Source organism: Echinops telfairi, unplaced genomic scaffold (genome assembly GCF_000313985.2).
Source record: "Echinops telfairi isolate 266 unplaced genomic scaffold, ASM31398v2 ScPeMD7_9;HRSCAF=40, whole genome shotgun sequence".
Classification (NCBI taxonomy): domain Eukaryota; kingdom Metazoa; phylum Chordata; class Mammalia; order Afrosoricida; family Tenrecidae; genus Echinops; species Echinops telfairi.
The window spans coordinates 59,607,403-59,625,566 of record NW_022103906.1 but is presented as its reverse complement, the minus strand read 5'-3'; the positions used below and the strand labels follow the sequence as shown (position 1 = coordinate 59,625,566).

Sequence of the window (18,164 nt, the reverse complement as noted above, 5' to 3'; positions counted from 1 at the left end):
TGGGTTATTTTCCTTTTACTTGCAAGAAATCCCTTCAATATTTTGTTTGTGTGTCTTTTAGTATAGGTCTGCTGATGTCTCATTTCAGTGTCATTTGTAAAGAATATTTTTACAACGTTCAAAGTCCATGTTGTCATTTATGTACATTGAGCGCATTCAAGTATTCATTTCTTGCCTTCTGGTTTCCACTGATTCTGTTGAGATGTTAGAGGTCAGTATAATGTTTCTATCTTTTTCCTTTTACTGCCTTTAAGAACTTCCCCCTTCATTTTTGATGACCAGCAATTTTGCTCTACTGTACCTGATATGCCTTTCTTTGTTTATACTAATGAAATTCTTCAACATTTCATTAGTTTTCTTGAACATAAAATTTAAAGTTCTATAATTAGTATCTCTAATAACTTGTGTTAGTCCGGGTTGACTAGAGAAACAAATCCAGGGACACTCATAAATGTGTAAGAAAGAGCTTTATATCAAGGAGCAATTGTATATCAAGAAAACATCCCAGCCCAGTCCAAATCAAGTCCATAAGTCTGATACTAGTCCATGAACCCCACTCCAGACTCACACAGCTACTTGCAATGATGGAGAATGCAGGAAGATGAGATGTGGAGGCATAGCAGCGCCAGTAGTGCAGCAGCATAGCAAACCAGGTGGCTGAAGGACCTCAAGGCTTAGCGATGCATGGCATAGTGACACGGTCCACAGGTTGGCTCAGCCCATAGGTAGCACAGAGCAGCTGAGTCAGCATCTTGCTGCACTGGTCCAATCACCAGAGAGAAAAAGAGCCAAGGAGCCCCATATTGGAAAGGCATTTATCTCAGTTGCACTGCAGTCAAGCTGTGACCTGATTGACAGGCTGAATTCCACCCCCATGTTCCTACAGGAGCCATGTTGACACATCAAACCTGATTATCACATAACTCTAATAGGTGGATCTCCTGTGGGTATGCCTCTTTGTTCTTTTTTTCTCTTTACTTACAGGTAGTAGGCCCTATTTCCAGTGAGATGTTGGATATTATAAATGAGGAATTGTAGAGGCTCTGGCTAGTATTTGCCCTCAGCATGGATTTTATATTCCCTGGCAGCAGATTACAATATGAGCAGATCACCTGATCGCTTAAGGAACCTGGATTTCCATTTTTATATAGCTAAGGACTGTGAGATCGCTATACATAGAAAAGGACAGCTTGGGAGTCGCAAATGCATAGATGGGACTATCATATAAAATATTGGCCCCACGGGAAGTTCATTTTCTCTGACACCTTACACACAGACTACTTTGGTAAACCTGAACTTAGCTTTATATCTTCCTATCCTAGTGGTACTGCCACAGTCCTGTGCAAACCAAGTCTGTATGCCCCTCCGGAACCTATGGTGCCACTTACTCTATGTTTACATTCTCCAGGATGCAGTGTCAGCCTTGCTTGCAAGAACCTCCGCTGAGCTGCTGGCTGTGGAACAAGAATTGGCACAAGAAGAAGAGGAAGAAGAACCAGGGCAAGAAACAGAGCCAAGGGTCCCAGAAGGAGACTGGTAAAGCAGTTCTCTCCTCTCGCTACGGGAAATCCCAGGAGAAGGTGTTTCCTTTCCTGTCGCATAAGCAACGTTCAGGGAAGCCATTTATGTGTTCATCGCTTATTGCTGGCAGTTTGCGGCACGCTGTGGCTTCAGGGAGTTTGTTCCTGGAAGAAGTCTGCGAGTCGAAGGATGCAGGGACACGGTTAATGGACTAAGTTAACCCTTACGGAGATTCTTAGTTCTTGGTTTAGTAATTTTTAACACCTTCGTGGAGGATGCGTGTTATTTAAGTCTCAGTTACTTCATTTGCATGGTGGCGGTCCTTTTAGAGCCTTGAAAAATGAAAAGGCTGACTTTCTTCTTCTTTATCAGAAGTGTCAAGGCAGATATTTAGAAAATGTCTTCTCTGTTTGTTAACTCTCACTGTCCTTACTCTGTTCTTATCCATCCCCCACCCTTAAAAGAGGAAAAAAGGTCATTTTATAACTTTGTCCACATTCACACGTGGACAAAGAGCTGTCTTTCCTGGTTTGCACTGCTAACTATAAAAACAAATTCCAGTGCGTACTTGTTTTTGGAGTAGCCACTTAGGGATACAGATTTTTGTGTTATTATATTTGGTTTTTCTCTTAGTACGTATATGCATGTGTATAGATAGCATGTACTTTTGTTTGTGTCCCTAGAGATATACATGACTTTCTACACACTCAGTAGGAGGTGTATAACATTCATTGTCCATTGTCATTTCAATGGAACAATTACTACAGTGATGCAAAAGGGTACATACTTTGTCTTTACGAAAAGTATTTTTTTAGGAAGATAAAATTTTTGTTAAAAATTCACTGCCATCAGTTCGATACCAACTTATAGTGGCCCGATGGGTTTCTGAGATAGTTAAATCTTTTTGGAGTAGAAAACCTTATCTTTGACCCACAGAGTGGCAGGTTTTGAACTGCTAACCGGTTAGCAGTTCAGTATAATCAGACAAAAATTAGAGTACTGCAAACAAATGGATAAAAGAATGCTTATAAGGTCTGTGATAATGTCTTAAGTACTAAACCTCTCTCTTTCCTGTAAAATACAACTTGTTTTACACACATTTCAAAAAAAGACACTTAGTGTATGTTTGATTTGACGACTGCACACTAATGACAGAAGACTTGATGCCCTGTGGAAAGACATCAATCACATCATTCATGAAAAAAATCAAAAGGCCATTGAAAAGACAAAAAAGAGAGAAATATCAAAATGGATGTCACAAGAGACTCTGCAACTTGTTCTTAATCGTAGATTAGCTAAGGGACATGGAAGAAATTATGAAGTCAAAGAGCCGAACAGAAAATTTCAAAGGGAAGCTCAAGAAGACACAGTCAGATATTATAATGAAATATGAAAATACTTCATTAGAAAACCAAAATTGAAAAAAACACAATCAGCATATCTGAAACCAAAAGAACTGAAGAAAAAAATTCAAGCTACAAGTTGCAATATTGAAAGTTTCTATGGACAAAATATTGAATGATTCCGGAAGCCTCAAAATAACATGGAAAGAATACACCGAGTCACTGTACCAAAAAGAACAAGTTGGTATTCTACCGTTTCAGGACTAGCAGATAATCAAGAACCAAGAGTACTGAAGGAGGAAGTTCAAGCTATACTGAAAGCATTAGCCAAAAACAAGGCTCCAGGAGTACCAATTGAAGTTTTCAATGAGCTGGTGAAGCACTCACTTGTCTATATCAGGAAATTTGGAAGAAAGCGACCTGGCCACGTGACAGGAAGAGATCCACGTTTATATCCATCCAACAGAATGCTCAAACTATAGCATTAATATCACATTCAAGTGGATGTTGCTGAAGGTCATCTAACAATGATTGCATCTGTATATTGACAGGGAGCTGCCAAAGGTTCCGGCTGGTTTCAGAAGAGGACATTGAACAAGGGCTATCATTGCTAATGTCAGAAGGATCTTGGCTCACAGCACAGACTACCAGAAGATGTTTACTTGTATTTTATTGACTATGCAAAGCCCAGACGACAATCAAAAATCACTCGTCTTCCTGTTCCCATCCATTCTCGGTTGAGAGTCGCTCCCTTCAGTTGTAGGATCAGTTTTATAATGAATGAGAACTAATGCTAGCCTGCACCCCAGTCAACGTCAATATTCTAGCTTTACATATGATTTTCAGAATTTTTCTATTTCAACATCCAGAAATTGGGTCCAATGCCATGAGTTTACCTTTTTCAGTATCAGACCATGGTGGTTTGCTGTACTTTGCTAGATAGTAAAGTGAGAGTGGAAAAGGTAGAGTGAGAATGAGACATTTGAGTTAAAAGTGCTAACCATAGGAGTCTCTTAAAATCATTATATACTGAGTCTGTTGTCCATTTTCCAGACAATGAGTTAGCATGCCCAAACTGTGCTTGTCGCCCAGGAACGGACCGACCTAACCTAACACTGTGTGGTTTTGTTCCACAATAGGTTGACAAGGCTAGGAGAGGCCTCTGACGAAAATGTGACTGAAGAAGGGACTGACGTTAAACTACGAAGGGGCGGTAGCCGTATCGAAGACTTAAATTCAAACACTAATGTGTCTGAGATGAAGGAACACACAAACAGAGAAGACAGTGACGGTGCCAAAGACCCTGGAAGTCAGCCACCCGCCGGAATGCCCACCCTGGTGATTATTTCCGTGTGTGCTCTCACAAGGCCTGCCTGTGGGGAGCGGGTTGTCCACAGAGACGCCTGTTTGTCTCTTTGGGTGTGTTTCAGCAGTAGCTTCTACTCCACAGCACTAATCATGAGAGGCATCTGTGGCAATGCGTGCTAAATGCTTTAAAATCTTGGAACGGGCCCCAAGTATTAACTATCCAACTACATGTGCTAGAAGAAGAGAAATAGCGATACTTTAGGTCTCTGATAATATTCCGTGCATCTTGATTAAAGTGTTTTCTGAAATTCCTGAACAATACCAGGATGCCTACTTCATTGTATCAAGTTCTATACGTGCCATGATTTATTGCCATTTCCACGTTGCATGAATATGTGAAGTTCACGTTGGTCAGGGAGCGTTGTGGGAGGCAACAACAGATGATTTACATGAGGTTCGGGTGCCACCAGAGATAATGAAGCAGGTAACTCTGCGGGTTGAGTGAGGGGCATGTTGAGACTTCCACCCCCAGAGTGGAACGGCAGTATTCTCAGTCTTCTCAGGGTGGTGAGAACCGAATGTAGAAAATGCCAGTTCCAAGGACTTCCTTTGACAAGGAGCCAATGAGCATGAGGGGCAGGTTTGGGAGCTGGCCCAATGAGAAGATCCAAAACAGACATCTGTCTGTGCCTACCAAGTTTAGATGTTGAGAAGCTTTCCTTTTTCGTTTAAAATTTAAGATTTTTTATTATATTTCCAAAGATCCAATTTAAGAAACCCTAAACTCAGCTTCCCAGCCATTACATAGCCATATATGTATGAATAGCTTGTATTCTATTTAAATCTACAACTTGTCATGTGTCTTCATTTTAACATTTAATTACTTTCATTATTTATTCTGTAGTGTTTAACACTCAAATAAATATCTCCAGATAGGATTTTTCTATTACAACATTCACACACTAGGAATCCCAAACTGCCTTCTTAGGTCTATTCGTTAGAGGTGGCACCTACATCTGTGGGTGGTATTGCTGGACAGATGTCCTCCTGTCCGTTGCGGGTAACTTCCTGGGATCTCGGGAGGAAACCGCTCGCCCCAGTTCCTGTCAGAAAGACCAGGTTCTGTAACCCCAAGCCTCTCTCTCAGCAATGGCCTTGGTGGCCTTAGACACGTCTCTGCTGTGAGGCCGGGTTTTTCAGAAGAGAAGAGCAGAAATGTGTGCACACCTAGCCCCTCCAGGAGAATCAGTAACTTCTCTTGTAGGTTGATAAAGAGACAAATACCGAGGAAGCAGTTGATGAGAGTGTGGCCGTCCGCCCCAAAGACCGCAGCAGCCTGAGCTCCCGGCAGCATCCCTTTGTGAGGAGCAGCGTGATCGTTCGCTCACAAACCTTTTCTCCGGGAGAACGCAACCAGTACATCTGCAGGGTAAGGGGTCAGCCCAGCCGCCTGTCAGGGGCCCGAGCTGTGTACAGAGAAACTTCAAATTCTGCCTGCCTTCAAATACCACTGGCTACCACGGGCTGCCAGCTCTGTACGCCGCACGCTGACGGCGCTAGTGTGGGTGGGCGTTGTTTGTTCGTCTGCCTGTGGTTTCACGTGCAGTGTCACATTGATGCTCGTGTCATTGATCTGACCAGCGACATTTAGGAATCTGACTTGTGAGTGTGTTTGGATTTCGCTCTGTTCCTAGAAAAATTAAACTGGCTGGAGATAGACAAATTAGGTATTTCTGCTCCATAGCGTATGTGCTCCGGATCCTGTTAGTCTTGCTGAAGCAAACGTGAATTGGAAAAATCATTTCCTGTTCATGTTCTCAGGACACACTAAGTCAGATTCCTCGTTTTGCGAAGGATAAGGATGTGCATCAGTGTGCCGAAGTTTCCTTCTCGAGGTGGTCACGGCTCACACAGATTTGACATAGCGAAACAGATTAGGAAATACTGGTAAAAATGTAAGCGTATTCAGTTCAACTCAATAAATAGTTTTGGTAAGCCCTTAGTAGCAATCACTTTTCTAGATCCTTGGTAATCGTTCCCAGGGGCAAAGAAAGCTAGAGCCCGACCTTTTCAGAGCTTACTGTTTGCGACAGAGGCTAGACAGTGAGCACCAAGCACGGTGCTTCAGTAAATGATGAAGTGTCTTGGGTAGGGATCAGTGCTATCGATCGCAAATGAGGGGACTGGGAATGATGAAGACAAAGGTTCCACATTAAAGAACAGAACAGATCAGAACTCTCCGACTCTTCGGCTTCACTGCGAAGGCAGCATCAGGGCGAGGGAGCTGCCGGCGGTCTGTGCACTGAGACTTCCAGGTGGGGCACGCCGTGTCTTCCCTCCAACCCTGGCCTCCATACCTCGCCTGACCTGTTTCCAAAAAACAAATGTTGCAGATTACCTAAAAATGCAAAGGATAATTTTATTTTAAAAAATATATAATCCTCTTAACATATGACTTTGGATAACTGCTCCCCAAAGGTAGCTTCAGAGAGTCTTACTTAAGAATAGAAAGGTGAAAACTTACTTGTCTTAAAGGATCTTGCTAAGGTAATAAACACATATGATCACTACCTACTTATTTGATCAACTGCTCTGCTCCAAACCTACACTTGGTTACATGGTGATTTTTCTTATCTCTCCCTCCCCCCCCGCCTATTTATTTTTTAAATCCTTTGCCAACAGTTAAATCGAAGTGACAGCGACAGTTCGACTTTGGCTAAAAAACCACTGTTTGTGAGGAACTCCAACGAACGGCGGAGTTTGAGGATTAAAAGGGTATGTATCCCCTCAGGCGTCTCCGCAGCCTTGACTAAGCAGGAACCTGCAATAGTGGGTGCTAAGGCCAGACCGGTTGGATGTCAGGGCTCCAGGCTCAGGCTGTTGAATGAAGCCACTGTGATTACACCCAGACACCAGTGTGATGTCAGTTTTGAGGTTTGGGGGAGATGGGAGAGAGAGAGAGGAGGCCGTTCATTACCACTGCGTTGGAACCTGGAATCACATGGTAATTCAGGTGGAAACTTAGTTTGTTTATGTCTCAGTAGCAGAAACACTAATGGAAAGGTGTCTGCTTACTCTTCAGTGGAGAGTGAGCTGTAGGTGATGGGCTGGCCTCCTCCAGCAGCTTGGGAGCACAGGGGGAGACAAAGGCAGGGAATGCGCTCATCCGGCTGGGAGGGTCAGGAGAGGCTTCCTCATGCTGGGAGGTGAGCGAGGATGCCGGGTGCTGGCAGCTGGTATCATGGAAATGAGACGAGATGGCACCGTTGGAGCTGAGGCGGGCTCAGGCACTGCACAGGGATGGTGGGGAGGGGCTAGGCGCTCTGGTTGAATGCCCCACTGTGTGCCAAATACTAGAGGCATCACTAGCCACCGTTTCCATCCTGGTTCAACCTCCTAGTTACTTGAAAATAATAAACGTATGCTTTGTTTTTACTAAAGGTAAATATGCTGGCATTCACAAACTTTTAAGTTGATCCTTTTAAATGACCAAGTCTTATCTTTTAAAAGCACCTAAATTTCCATTGTTTCTGATGAAAACTCTTCCCAACTCTATCACGTACGTCACCTGCCTACTTAACAGCACCTACTTTCAGAGAGCTGTACTCCAGAGCAAGCTGAAGTTAGGTGTGTGCACGATATCAGGAGAACCAGAAAATATTTTTTTGGATTATATATAAACTTTAGGTATTAGAACTACTTGAGTCAGACAAAGCTTAATCTTGATAAGAACTACTTGAATCAGACCAAGCTTAATTCTGAAAGAATGTAAGAAGCTCTCATTTGTTTGTTTTTTCATTGTTTTTTCAAATGAATGAGTATACAGATGTGATTTGAAGGCAGTGAGGAGGGAACGGTGTTCTGATTAGGAGTTCTAACTCAGAAAAGATCTAAAGGCATCTGGGAAGATCAGTAAAAGGTTTCAAACTAAATCCACTGCCATCAAGTCAATTCCAACGCACGTTGTTGTTGTTGTTGTTGTTGTTGTTGTTGTTAGGTGCCACCAGGTCAGTTCCAGTCACAGCCACCCTGTCTGTGTTGGGTTTCCGAGAACTGTAAATCTCTGCAGGGGCAGACAGCCTCATCTCTCTCTTGAAGACAGGCTGTTGGGTTTGAACTACCTACCAAATGCTTAGCCCACAGTGCCACCAGGGCACCTTACAAAAGGTTTGCTTGACTCGAGGAGGAAAAGGTCAAGGATATGAGTCAGGAAGTCAGAGAGGCACCCCTTGGCAGTGATGTTGAAGCCTGCTTACACTAATGTGTAGGTGCAAATTCATTATGCACACCTCACTGTCAAGTTCAGTGAATCAGAGTGAGACCTTGGAAATGGCTGTAGAGGGAGTATTTGCACCATAGAAAGTGGACACATCTTTTGGTTAGTCCTTTTCCTGCTCGGAAAGCCAGTATGCACCATGGACCAGCGCAGCACCCCTGTGCATTCGAGCCCTTGGGAAGCCTCCAGGTATAAGGAAACTAGGCAGGATTTCTGCTTCTGACAAATGAGAGATAAACTCAAGGCAGATAGATGTCGATGATCCTGTGGTGTACAGAGTTTGTTAGAAAAGACAAAGCTTGGGTAAAGGGAGTCTAATAGAAGAATGTTGCAGAAGGCTGACAGCTAAGGGTTTTAGTGAATGGGCAACAGGAAGAGGCGATCAGAGTCATTCTGACCTGGCCTCAGAAGAGAGGCAGGCAGACCCTCTCCTTTCCATCTGCCATGGACACCACCATTGCTCTAGATCCGCCAACTCCAGTGCTTGTCATGCTTGAGTTCCTCTGCTCTTATAGCAGACAGTACCCATTCTCATTAGTAATCTTACTTTCCATTCCCACTGCCAGCATCCTAGGCAAGAACTGCCCTCCTCCCTCCCCTCTTTTCACACAGTCTGAAGCAACTCTGTATATTTCTCTAGAGTGCTGCCGCCCTTCCCTAGCATCCTGTGGCCCTCAGAGACCCTGTTCCACAGCTCACTGCTGAGTATTGTCTGACCCTGATCTCTCATTGAAGTCCACATGGGCAGAGCTTGTGTGTGGTCTGTCTAACGCTTTCCCTACAGACCCCTTGCAGGTTCTTAGGTATTCGATAACTATTTCTTGATAGATGGGTAAGATTCAGTGGTGGAAGTAGAGTCTGAAAACGGGGACTCCAGGAATGTGTGGTAATTGATGCATGTTGATCACAGAAGGAAGTTAAATTTTACTCCTGTTGACCAGCTGCGGTCAGGCTAGCACATGGGCGCAAACTGTGTGGGTGGGGGCTGGGGTGGGGAGTTACCAGGTACACTGAAGTGGAGGAGATCTAAGTTTCTAGAAATATCTATGTTTTTTGCATAGCGCAGGCTTTGTGTACTGAATGGATCAGGCTAAGCTAGCTCTCTTGTGCTGGTCACAAGCAACCCTAAAATCTCTGTGTCCCGAAACAACACAGATTTGCTTCTAACAAGCGACCTGGTAATTGCAGGTTGTCTGAGCGTTCTCCTGCCCGGCATCCTCAGTCAGCACCCGGGCAGAGGGAGTCTCCCTCCACGGAGCTCTCCAACCCTGGCACAGGCATGGCGACTCAACACAGCTCACCCTGAGCACAAAAGGCCCAGCCCGGAAGTGACACCTGTGGCTCTCACTTCTCAGCGTGGCTAAAGTAGCCCCTTTTCCAGCCCTGCTGGCAGCAGGGAATTGCAATCCTGCCCTGTGCCAGGAAGGAGGAAACACAGGAGATTGGCCCTCTGTGAGAATGAGCCCCAGTGTGATCAGGCCCTTTTGACCTTGTTCTGGATGTCTCTCTCTTGTGTTCCCTCATGATCCAGACCATGTGCCAGCCAGTCTTGAGGAGAACAACCCAAGACTGCCCTGTGCGGACCTCTCTCGACTTAGAACTGGACCTCCAGGCGTCCCTGACCCGGCAGAGCCGGCTCAACGACGAGCTGCAGGCCCTGAGAGGCCTGAGGCAGAAGCTGGAGGAGCTGAAAGCTCAGGGCGAGACGGACCTGCCGCGGGGCGTGCTGGAGGACGCCGGGTTCCAGAAGCTCCTGAAACAAGCGGAGAAGCAGGTATCTATCGGTCTTGCCGGCTCTCTTGTCCCAGAGGTGTCGATGGTGGCTAGACGCCACAGCTCATGTGCTGTTAGTTCCTGTGCTTACCTCAGAACCAACATCTCCATAAGGAAACAGCTGTGAGTAAGTGGGGCTGTGGATCCTTAAAAATCTCACACCGACTCAGTGCACTTCTGGAGTTCTTTTCAGTCAAACAGCGCCTTCTTTGTCTGCGAATTTGCAGCCCTCTGGCCACTGCCTGGAAAACACATACCTCCCCAGGCCCCATACAAAGCTGTTGGTGACGATGGCATCACCCTAGCATACGTTCCGTTATCTCAGGTAGAAATGTAGTGTAGATGGCTGCCGACGGTGTAATCTGATCAGCTCACTCCCAGTCGGTTCCAGAACCCACGTGCACACCGGGATCATCAGGTGGAAGCGCCGGCAGACACTTCTCTTGGGGCCGTGTCACAATGGGAGGGGAAGACTTAGGTTCCACGACTCCACTAGGGGGCTGTGGCCCCGGGGGACAGGAGAGGCAGGGGTGGAGGTGACCACGAAGGATGCTGTGTGGCAAGCCCGTGGGACCAGCTCCTGAGTGGCCACGTGGATGGCACCTCACGGGAGTCATCACAGGGCAGAAGGAAGAACGAGTAGCCATGGCTTTCGTTTTCCTGTGCAATAATAAAGTCATGTTTCCAGTAGAAGCAGAGGGTTGGATCAGATGGGCTCCAGAGTCCCTTCCAATCATGAAATTCAGTGATCCGCTAATCAGTCGCTGTTGAGTGGAGTCCAACTCCTTCTGGCTGGAACTCAGTAACAGGCATGGACTTCTCTCTCCTGCTGCCTCTTCATTTCTGCGTCTGCTTCCTGCGGCACTCACAGGCAGCCCGGCTCAGGTGCCCTGCTCCCGCGAGCCCCGCAGTCTTAGGGATTTGTGAGATGGGCACAGAGTGGCCCTGAAATGCCTAGTGACGAGCAGAGAGCCCGCCAACCGCCATAGAAAATATGGCTCCCCAAAAGCCGTTCCCTGAACCCCGCCCGCCGCAGGTTCTGGAGCTGCCTCTCCGCCAGGGAGTGCCGTCGGGTCTCCGGGTTGCACTCCGTAGCACACGGAGCCCACCTCCCTGCTCATCCGTGTGTTTTGTACCGTGGAATAAAAACGGAACCACGGCTAGTGTCTTCGCGTGGTGCACAGGCGCCCTAGGGAGGCAAAGGAAGAAGCTTGGGGGTGCACACGAAGATTGGGTTGTTTTCCTTCTTCCAGTCTGCTGCTCGGCGGGGCTGGAGGTCAGTCCTTTGACTTTCCTGCAAGCCAGGCTGCTGTCATGTCAACTGAGCGGGAGCCACACTTTTCTGGAGAGCGGGAACCGTGTGACATCCAGTTCTCATGAACTGTGCGGCGTCCCCTGACCTGGGCTGAGAGGAAGACAGCCATGACCTGGGAGGACCGGGATTTTTCCAAAGGAAACCGTGGTGCTTACAAAACACATTTCTTTATTTTCTCGGTGTTTCCTTCCTAAAATGGCAAGGTTCTGTGGTACCAGATTTTTAAAAAAATTTTAACTTAAAATAACACAGATGTTAATGTTTTAGCAAGTTAGAATCTGCTGGGGAAAGTGTACATCAAAGATGTTAACACCACTCACTCAACAAATGGAAACCTAATCACAAAGTTTACCTTCAACATTGAGAATTCACTGCCTGCCTAGGTGGTTCCACTTGATTCGTGGCAGCGCCTGCGCTGTTGTGCCATGCAGATTTCCCGAGAAAGATCTAGAGAGAAACAAGTGTAGCTTGCTTTTATGGATCAAATCTTTCAAAATGGGGAAAGAAGCAGCATTAAAAATAAACCTGCAAAGTGAATCTTTTGGGGGGCAGGGGAAGAGAAGTTACTGCAGCTTTAAACCAAATGGTGTGAATGTAAAATCAGGAGTTACTAAATAATTTTCATTTACTAAAAGTGCAAGGAGGGGAGCCTTGGCGGCATAGAGGGTCACTGTGGATCAGCGAATCACAACGTCAGCAGTTGCAAACCACCAGCTGCCCTGTGGGAGAAAGACAGGCGTTCTACTCCCTTAAGGAGTTGAAGCCTGGGAAGCTCACAGGGGCAGTTCTAGAGTGTCTGTAGTGTCACACCGAGTCAGAACACACCCGATGACAGTGAGCTTATTTTTACTAACAGGGCCAAGATGTCTATCTTCTTAAACTTAACACAGTATGTGTGCTTTTGCTTTGAGAACATTTGAACCGTAAAAATATGCTTCCAATTACAAAAACAAATACGCATTTATAAAAGAAGTGTCCCCGATCTTACAAATATTTCCAAAAACCCGAAGAGTGGGGAGCACTTCCTAACTCATCATCCTGAGGGGCGATACCAAATACCAGACAAGGTCACCCAAAGGAAAGGACAGTCCATTAACTACTGGGCACGGATGCAACAGCACTGCAAACCTGAACATACTGAATGGATTATAGCCTGTCATCAGGCGGGATCTGTCCCAGGAACACAAGGTGGTTCAACATTAGAAATCCGTCAACGTGGTATGTGTATGCTATATTAACTAAAGAGCTCCCTTCCATCGAGCCAATTCTCATTCACAGTGACCCTGTAGGACAGAGTAGAACTGCCTCACTGAGTTTCTGAGACTTTAAATCTTTGAGAGTAGACAGTCTCATCTTTCTCCGAGGTGGGTTTGAACCACTGACCTCATGGTTAGTTCGTTGAGTAGCCTACCATGCAACCAGAACTCATACCATTCACAGAAGAAGCGAAAAGATCCACTTGATCACCTTAATGAATGCAGAAGAAGCAGCTGACAAAATCCTTTTTTTTTCATCTCACCTACTTTGGACATGCTATCAAGCACAGTCTCTGGGAAGAACATGCTGCTTGCTAAAAGTAGAGGATCCGTGAGAAAGAGGAAGCCCTTGGAGTGATGGCCTGGCTCAGTGGCTACAACCGTGGGCTCAGAGTAGCAAGCACAGTGGGGATGACCGGGATCAAGCAGCAGCATTGTGTGTCACTCAGCATAGGACCGAGGGTCTGAGTCGGAACAGACTCAAGGGCACCTTACGACAGTCGTCTTCACAGATGTAGATTGCTAGGTCTTCTGCACACACACACACACACACACACACACACACACACAGCTGCTGCATGGGTCCACACTGCCAGTCTTTCTGTTCATAACTGAGCACTTAGACATTGGGCCACCCAGGCTTTTTAAGTGAAGCTAAGGGATTCCTTAAAAGCATCTTTAGTCCCTTGGCTGTGCTGTGAAAACGGATGATGCTCAGTAAATGTACTAAGAAGCAGATTTAAACTCACAGTGCATCTTGGCGATGGACTGTTATGTAGATGGGAAATTAGGAGCGCAGGCGGCAAGGTTTCATTTCCAGCGTGCGGCAGTTTCTCAAAGCACAGCCTGCACTGGCTAAGTTTCTCCACTTCCCTGATGAGGGCGAGAAGAAAGCAAAGAAAAAGGTGCCCCTGTGTAGGCACCCGATATCTGGCTTAGAATTCCTGCTCTTAAATTGGCTTTCCAAACAAATCCCAAAGCAACGCCGTAGGTTTATAGTGCCCCATGGCAAAAATAAGATAAATTAAATTAGGGTTTTATTTCTCTCAGATGGGGTGGGGGGGGGGGCACAACGATATTTAAGCACATATTGGAACAACTGTTTTTATACTGTGCCACTCCTCCATCGAAGGTGCGCACTGGTGAGATTCCGGAGGTCCCCAGCCGGGTGTTGTCGTTACTGCTGCTGTTAGCTCGCAGCAACCCTGCACACATACAACAAAACACTGCTCGGCCTTGCGCCATCCCCTGTGCGACCCAGGGTTGCAGCTTTGGTGCCAGGCCATCTCCTGAAGGGCCTTCTTCTCTACTGCTGCCCCTCCATTGTACCAGCGAGATGTCCTTCTGCAGGGCCTGGTCCCTGCTGACAACATGTCCAGAGTATACCAAGTCTCGCCATCCTCGCCTCTGGGGAGCACTCCGGCCCTACTTCTTCCAAGACAGATCAGTTTGTCCATGGTACTTGGACTGATCTTCCCCAGCACCACAGTTCAAACGCTTCACTGGGGTGGAATATAATTCACTTTGGAAGGTACCAGCACCAGTATGCTCTGCAAATGCAAGCAATTGGCAGACGCCAACTATTGAATTAGACAGCTTTATTGTGCACTTGAGCCTTTGTAAATGATTTGAAACAGACCCTGCCCCTGCCCTCCTGGAGCGGGGGACAGTGCACAGAGCTCAGATGGGAGCCGGAGCCAAATTACCAACCAGGCAGGCTCTAGTTTGCCTCTGCTACAAGGAGGAGCCAACCCCTCTGTGGTGGGCAGCAAACAGGGAGCAGAATGACCGCAGTGTGAGTCACTGGAGCTCCACGTGTGAGAGGAGGACGAGGAGGAGCACGCAGCACCCTGGTATTTAAGCCTCACGTCTTGTTTCAGTGTGCTTACGTCACTGAGGACTAGCCCTCTTCTGTGATACCAGCCAATCACCAGTTGCCGTCAAGTGACTCCGTGTGTGTGTGTGTGTGTGTGTGTGTGTGTGTGTGTGTGTGTGTGTATAGAGTGGAGCTGCTCCAGTGAGTCTTCAATGATGAGCCATGGAGAAACAGAGCGCCATGCCTTCCCTCCGAGGGCCTCTGATAAATCATAAACCAACGTCGGTTTGGGCTTCCTATCAGAGAAGTCTCATACATCATTACGGTGGTTTTCTCACCTAATAGCAGACTGCTAACAACCACAGAACCATAGTGACCTTAGTTGTTGTCACAGAGCCACAGTTGTCTTAGTGATCAGTGCTGCTGTGACACAAGCACCACAAGTGGGTGCCTGTTAAAAGAAGGAGTTTATTTCCTCGCAGTTGGGGAGACTGGACGTTTCCATGCTGGGCGTGGCTCCAGAGGACGGTCCTATCTGTGGCCCTCTCAGACCCGTGGCCTTCTTTGATGGCTCTTTCCCTATGCCTGTGTCTGTGTGTCATTTCTGTGCTTTATGTCCTGGAAGCGATTAGGTTTAGGACCCTTCTCTGGCCCAACCCCATTAATGTAAGAGAGGGAAGGTCCTGCTTCCTAATCTAGTCACATTCAGTAGAGGGTTTAGGATGTCAGCACATATTTTGGGGGCCATACAATTCAATCAAAATATCTCTCTGTCGAGATGGCTTTTTTTGAATATTAAATATATGTGATGTATTATTTAACATTAAGTGGCATATATTTGATATTCATATTTAATGTATTCTAAATATACACTACTAAATCCTTCACAAAATATATGTGAATTGTTGAATGTAAACCTGGTAATCCATTTTGAAAATCTTCACCCAATTCACAATAAAAAAGGGTTGCTTATTTATTGCTATTTTTAAAGTATTATATCCCATTTGAATGAGCATTGCAGCATGAGATAAAATACATGATACCATAGACTTAATTAAGTCATTCTGCCATTGTCATTCACTGAATGGGTTTGAGAAAGATGTAGTGACCTGGAGAAATGCTTACTATGCATGGTTAATTTTTTTATCATTTTATTGGGGGCTCGTGCAATTCTTATCACAATCCATACATACTTCCATTGTGTCAAGCACACCGTACATCTACTGCCATCATCATTCTCAAAACATTTGCCTTCCACGTGAGCCCTTAATATCAACTCCTCATTTTCCCCCTCCCTCCCGCGTGGTTAATTTTTAATAAACTTTTAAACAAAATGTGTTGCCTTTCCCATTGCCCCCACCCCCGCACCAGTAGGCTCCACCTGCCGGCTTCCGGCTACGGGCCAGGGCGGTGCCGGCTGCGCTAGGAATGACAGCAGCGAGGCAGGGGCCCTGGAAGAGCAGACGTGACCATGTGGGTACTGCTCCCAGTGCTTTACATACGTGAACACGTTGAGAGTTCAGAACAACCCTCTGAGGTAAATACTGTGTTCCCGTTTTACAAATGTGGACACACATGCCCAGATTCACACAGTGAGCACATGACAGGTGGAATTTGGACCCAAGCACCGTTTCTGAAGTTTGTCTTCTCCAGCTTTCCTCGGAAGGAAACCAACACGTTTTGTTGACTAGATGACTGAGTGAAATGAAAAGACAGCTTTAAATATATGTGAACTACTGTCTTTGTTTTTTAAATGTATCCATGTAATCCACCTGACTGTCCACCCACAGTAGAGCAGGTGATCGCCTGTGCTAACTGTATAGTGCAGAGTAAGAGGTTACAACTTCTGACAATGAGGCGGATGGATCCTTAGTATAATGTTGAACTAAAGAAAGCAGATCCTGAAGGATTCCCTTGTACTTGGATCATCAGGCAACGCCCATGAAAGCAGAAATCAAGGGCTCAAGCAACGTAATGGCATTGGGCCAAATCGGCAAAGGACCTCTTTGAAAACTCGGCAAAGCCAAGATGTCTCTTAGAGGCTGAGCTGCACCCGACCTAAGCCGTGATTTTTTCCTGTCGCCTCACAAGCCGACAGGGAGCGCGAAGACGGCAGAAGAGTTGGCAACACATTTGAAGTACGACTGTTGAACGTACATGGACTGCAGGAACACTACAGCCGGCATGCGCCTGGAAAACAAGCCTGGACGAGACTTCACTTACATTCAGGGTCTTATCAGGAGGGCCCCATCCCCGAGGTCAACATCATACTTGACTAAAGAGAGGATCCAAAAATCAGGAAGACCCCCAGCAATGTGGGTTGACACAGTGGCTACAGCCGTGGCCTCCAACGTCACAACCGTGTGAGGAGGGCATGGGGCTGAGCAGTGTGTGGTTCTGTGACACGCGGAGTTGTGTCACAGAACCAAGTTGATGGCCCCTTGTAGCAGTGACCAGTGCTTACTGCGTGGTCCCATGTATACAGAGGACAGAAGCAAGCAGAAGGCATCCGTGCTGTGAGAAACCGAACGCTGGCAGCCCTGGGGGCCAGGGACTGGAGGGCACCAGACAAGCTTCTGAAACAACTGGTAGTGTCCGTTCCCCTGGATGTGGGTGCTCGTTTACATGAGTGTGTTCAATTTCTTATAGACTTAAATGTACACTCTTTCTGGTGTGCATATTGTATTTCAAAAAATATCTTTCAAACTGGCTCAGAAAGAATAAAAACTTCTTAAAAGATGAATAAAGGGTGGAGAACATGCCAGAATGTTAACCGTAGACATTTCCTGGAAACCGCGTTACAACCCGTTCTCACCCTGTTTGGGGGCACAGAGGAATCTTGGGGTTCTGCTTGCACCATAAGATACTTCGGATGCGATTCAAGGAGCCATGACTTGGCTCGACGGCCGCTCCATGGTGTGATGGGAGTTGGGCATGTTGGAGTTTTCCTCAGGTGGGTGACAGAAGCCCCCCCATCTGCTGTTGTCTGTGCAGGCTGCCTCCTGTGGCTCAGTACCTGATTCTGAGGGATTCCTCACGCATATTTGTGTGTTGCTCATGCGTGTTTTCCTCCTCCAGGCTGAACTGTCCAAAGAAGAGCAGAAGCAAGACTTGAATGCTGAGAAGTTGATGCGACAAGTCTCCAAGGACGTGTGTCGGCTTCGGGAGCAGAGCCGGAAGGTGCCGCGGCAGGTGCAGTCCTTCAGGTAAACAGGCCCTGTCTTGGGCCGCCTTTCCGGTCTCCCTCAGGCCCCCTGATGTGTGCAGGAATTCGGAGTGGGGCTGAAGCCCACCCTCAACTCTGCATCCAGTTGGCATGCACGTTTGTTTCATCCTACTTAAGACTGCACACTCCACTGGTTGATGTCCGGATTCTGTTACTGCTTTGAGTCAAGCCGAGCTCCCCAAGGACCCCCAACTTTCAGTGGTGATTTGTGCATCTCATTGTGGACTCTCCACCAGGTGCAAACGGTGCACAAAAGGCATCCCCCTTTGGTGTCCTGTTGCTCCCTCGCCGGTGGAGCACCCCCTGCGCTACCCCATGCTGCAGACGAAG

The 18,164-nt window shown here is 46.7% G+C and overlaps 1 protein-coding gene across 2 annotated transcripts in view; it reads left to right on the top strand.

The window, feature by feature from the left end:
• The window catches only part of WWC2 (WW and C2 domain containing 2), a 262,995-nt gene that overhangs the window by 234,638 nt on the left and 10,193 nt on the right, over positions 1-18,164 (top strand). For both annotated transcript variants that reach the window (XM_004696137.2, XM_045286701.1), the window contains 6 exons: positions 1,409-1,536; positions 4,004-4,202; positions 5,437-5,601; positions 6,855-6,947; positions 9,980-10,222; positions 17,687-17,814. In XM_004696137.2, the coding sequence (XP_004696194.1) occupies positions 1,409-1,536; positions 4,004-4,202; positions 5,437-5,601; positions 6,855-6,947; positions 9,980-10,222; positions 17,687-17,814 (956 nt within the window). The remainder of the gene's footprint in view (positions 1-1,408; positions 1,537-4,003; positions 4,203-5,436; positions 5,602-6,854; positions 6,948-9,979; positions 10,223-17,686; positions 17,815-18,164) is intronic.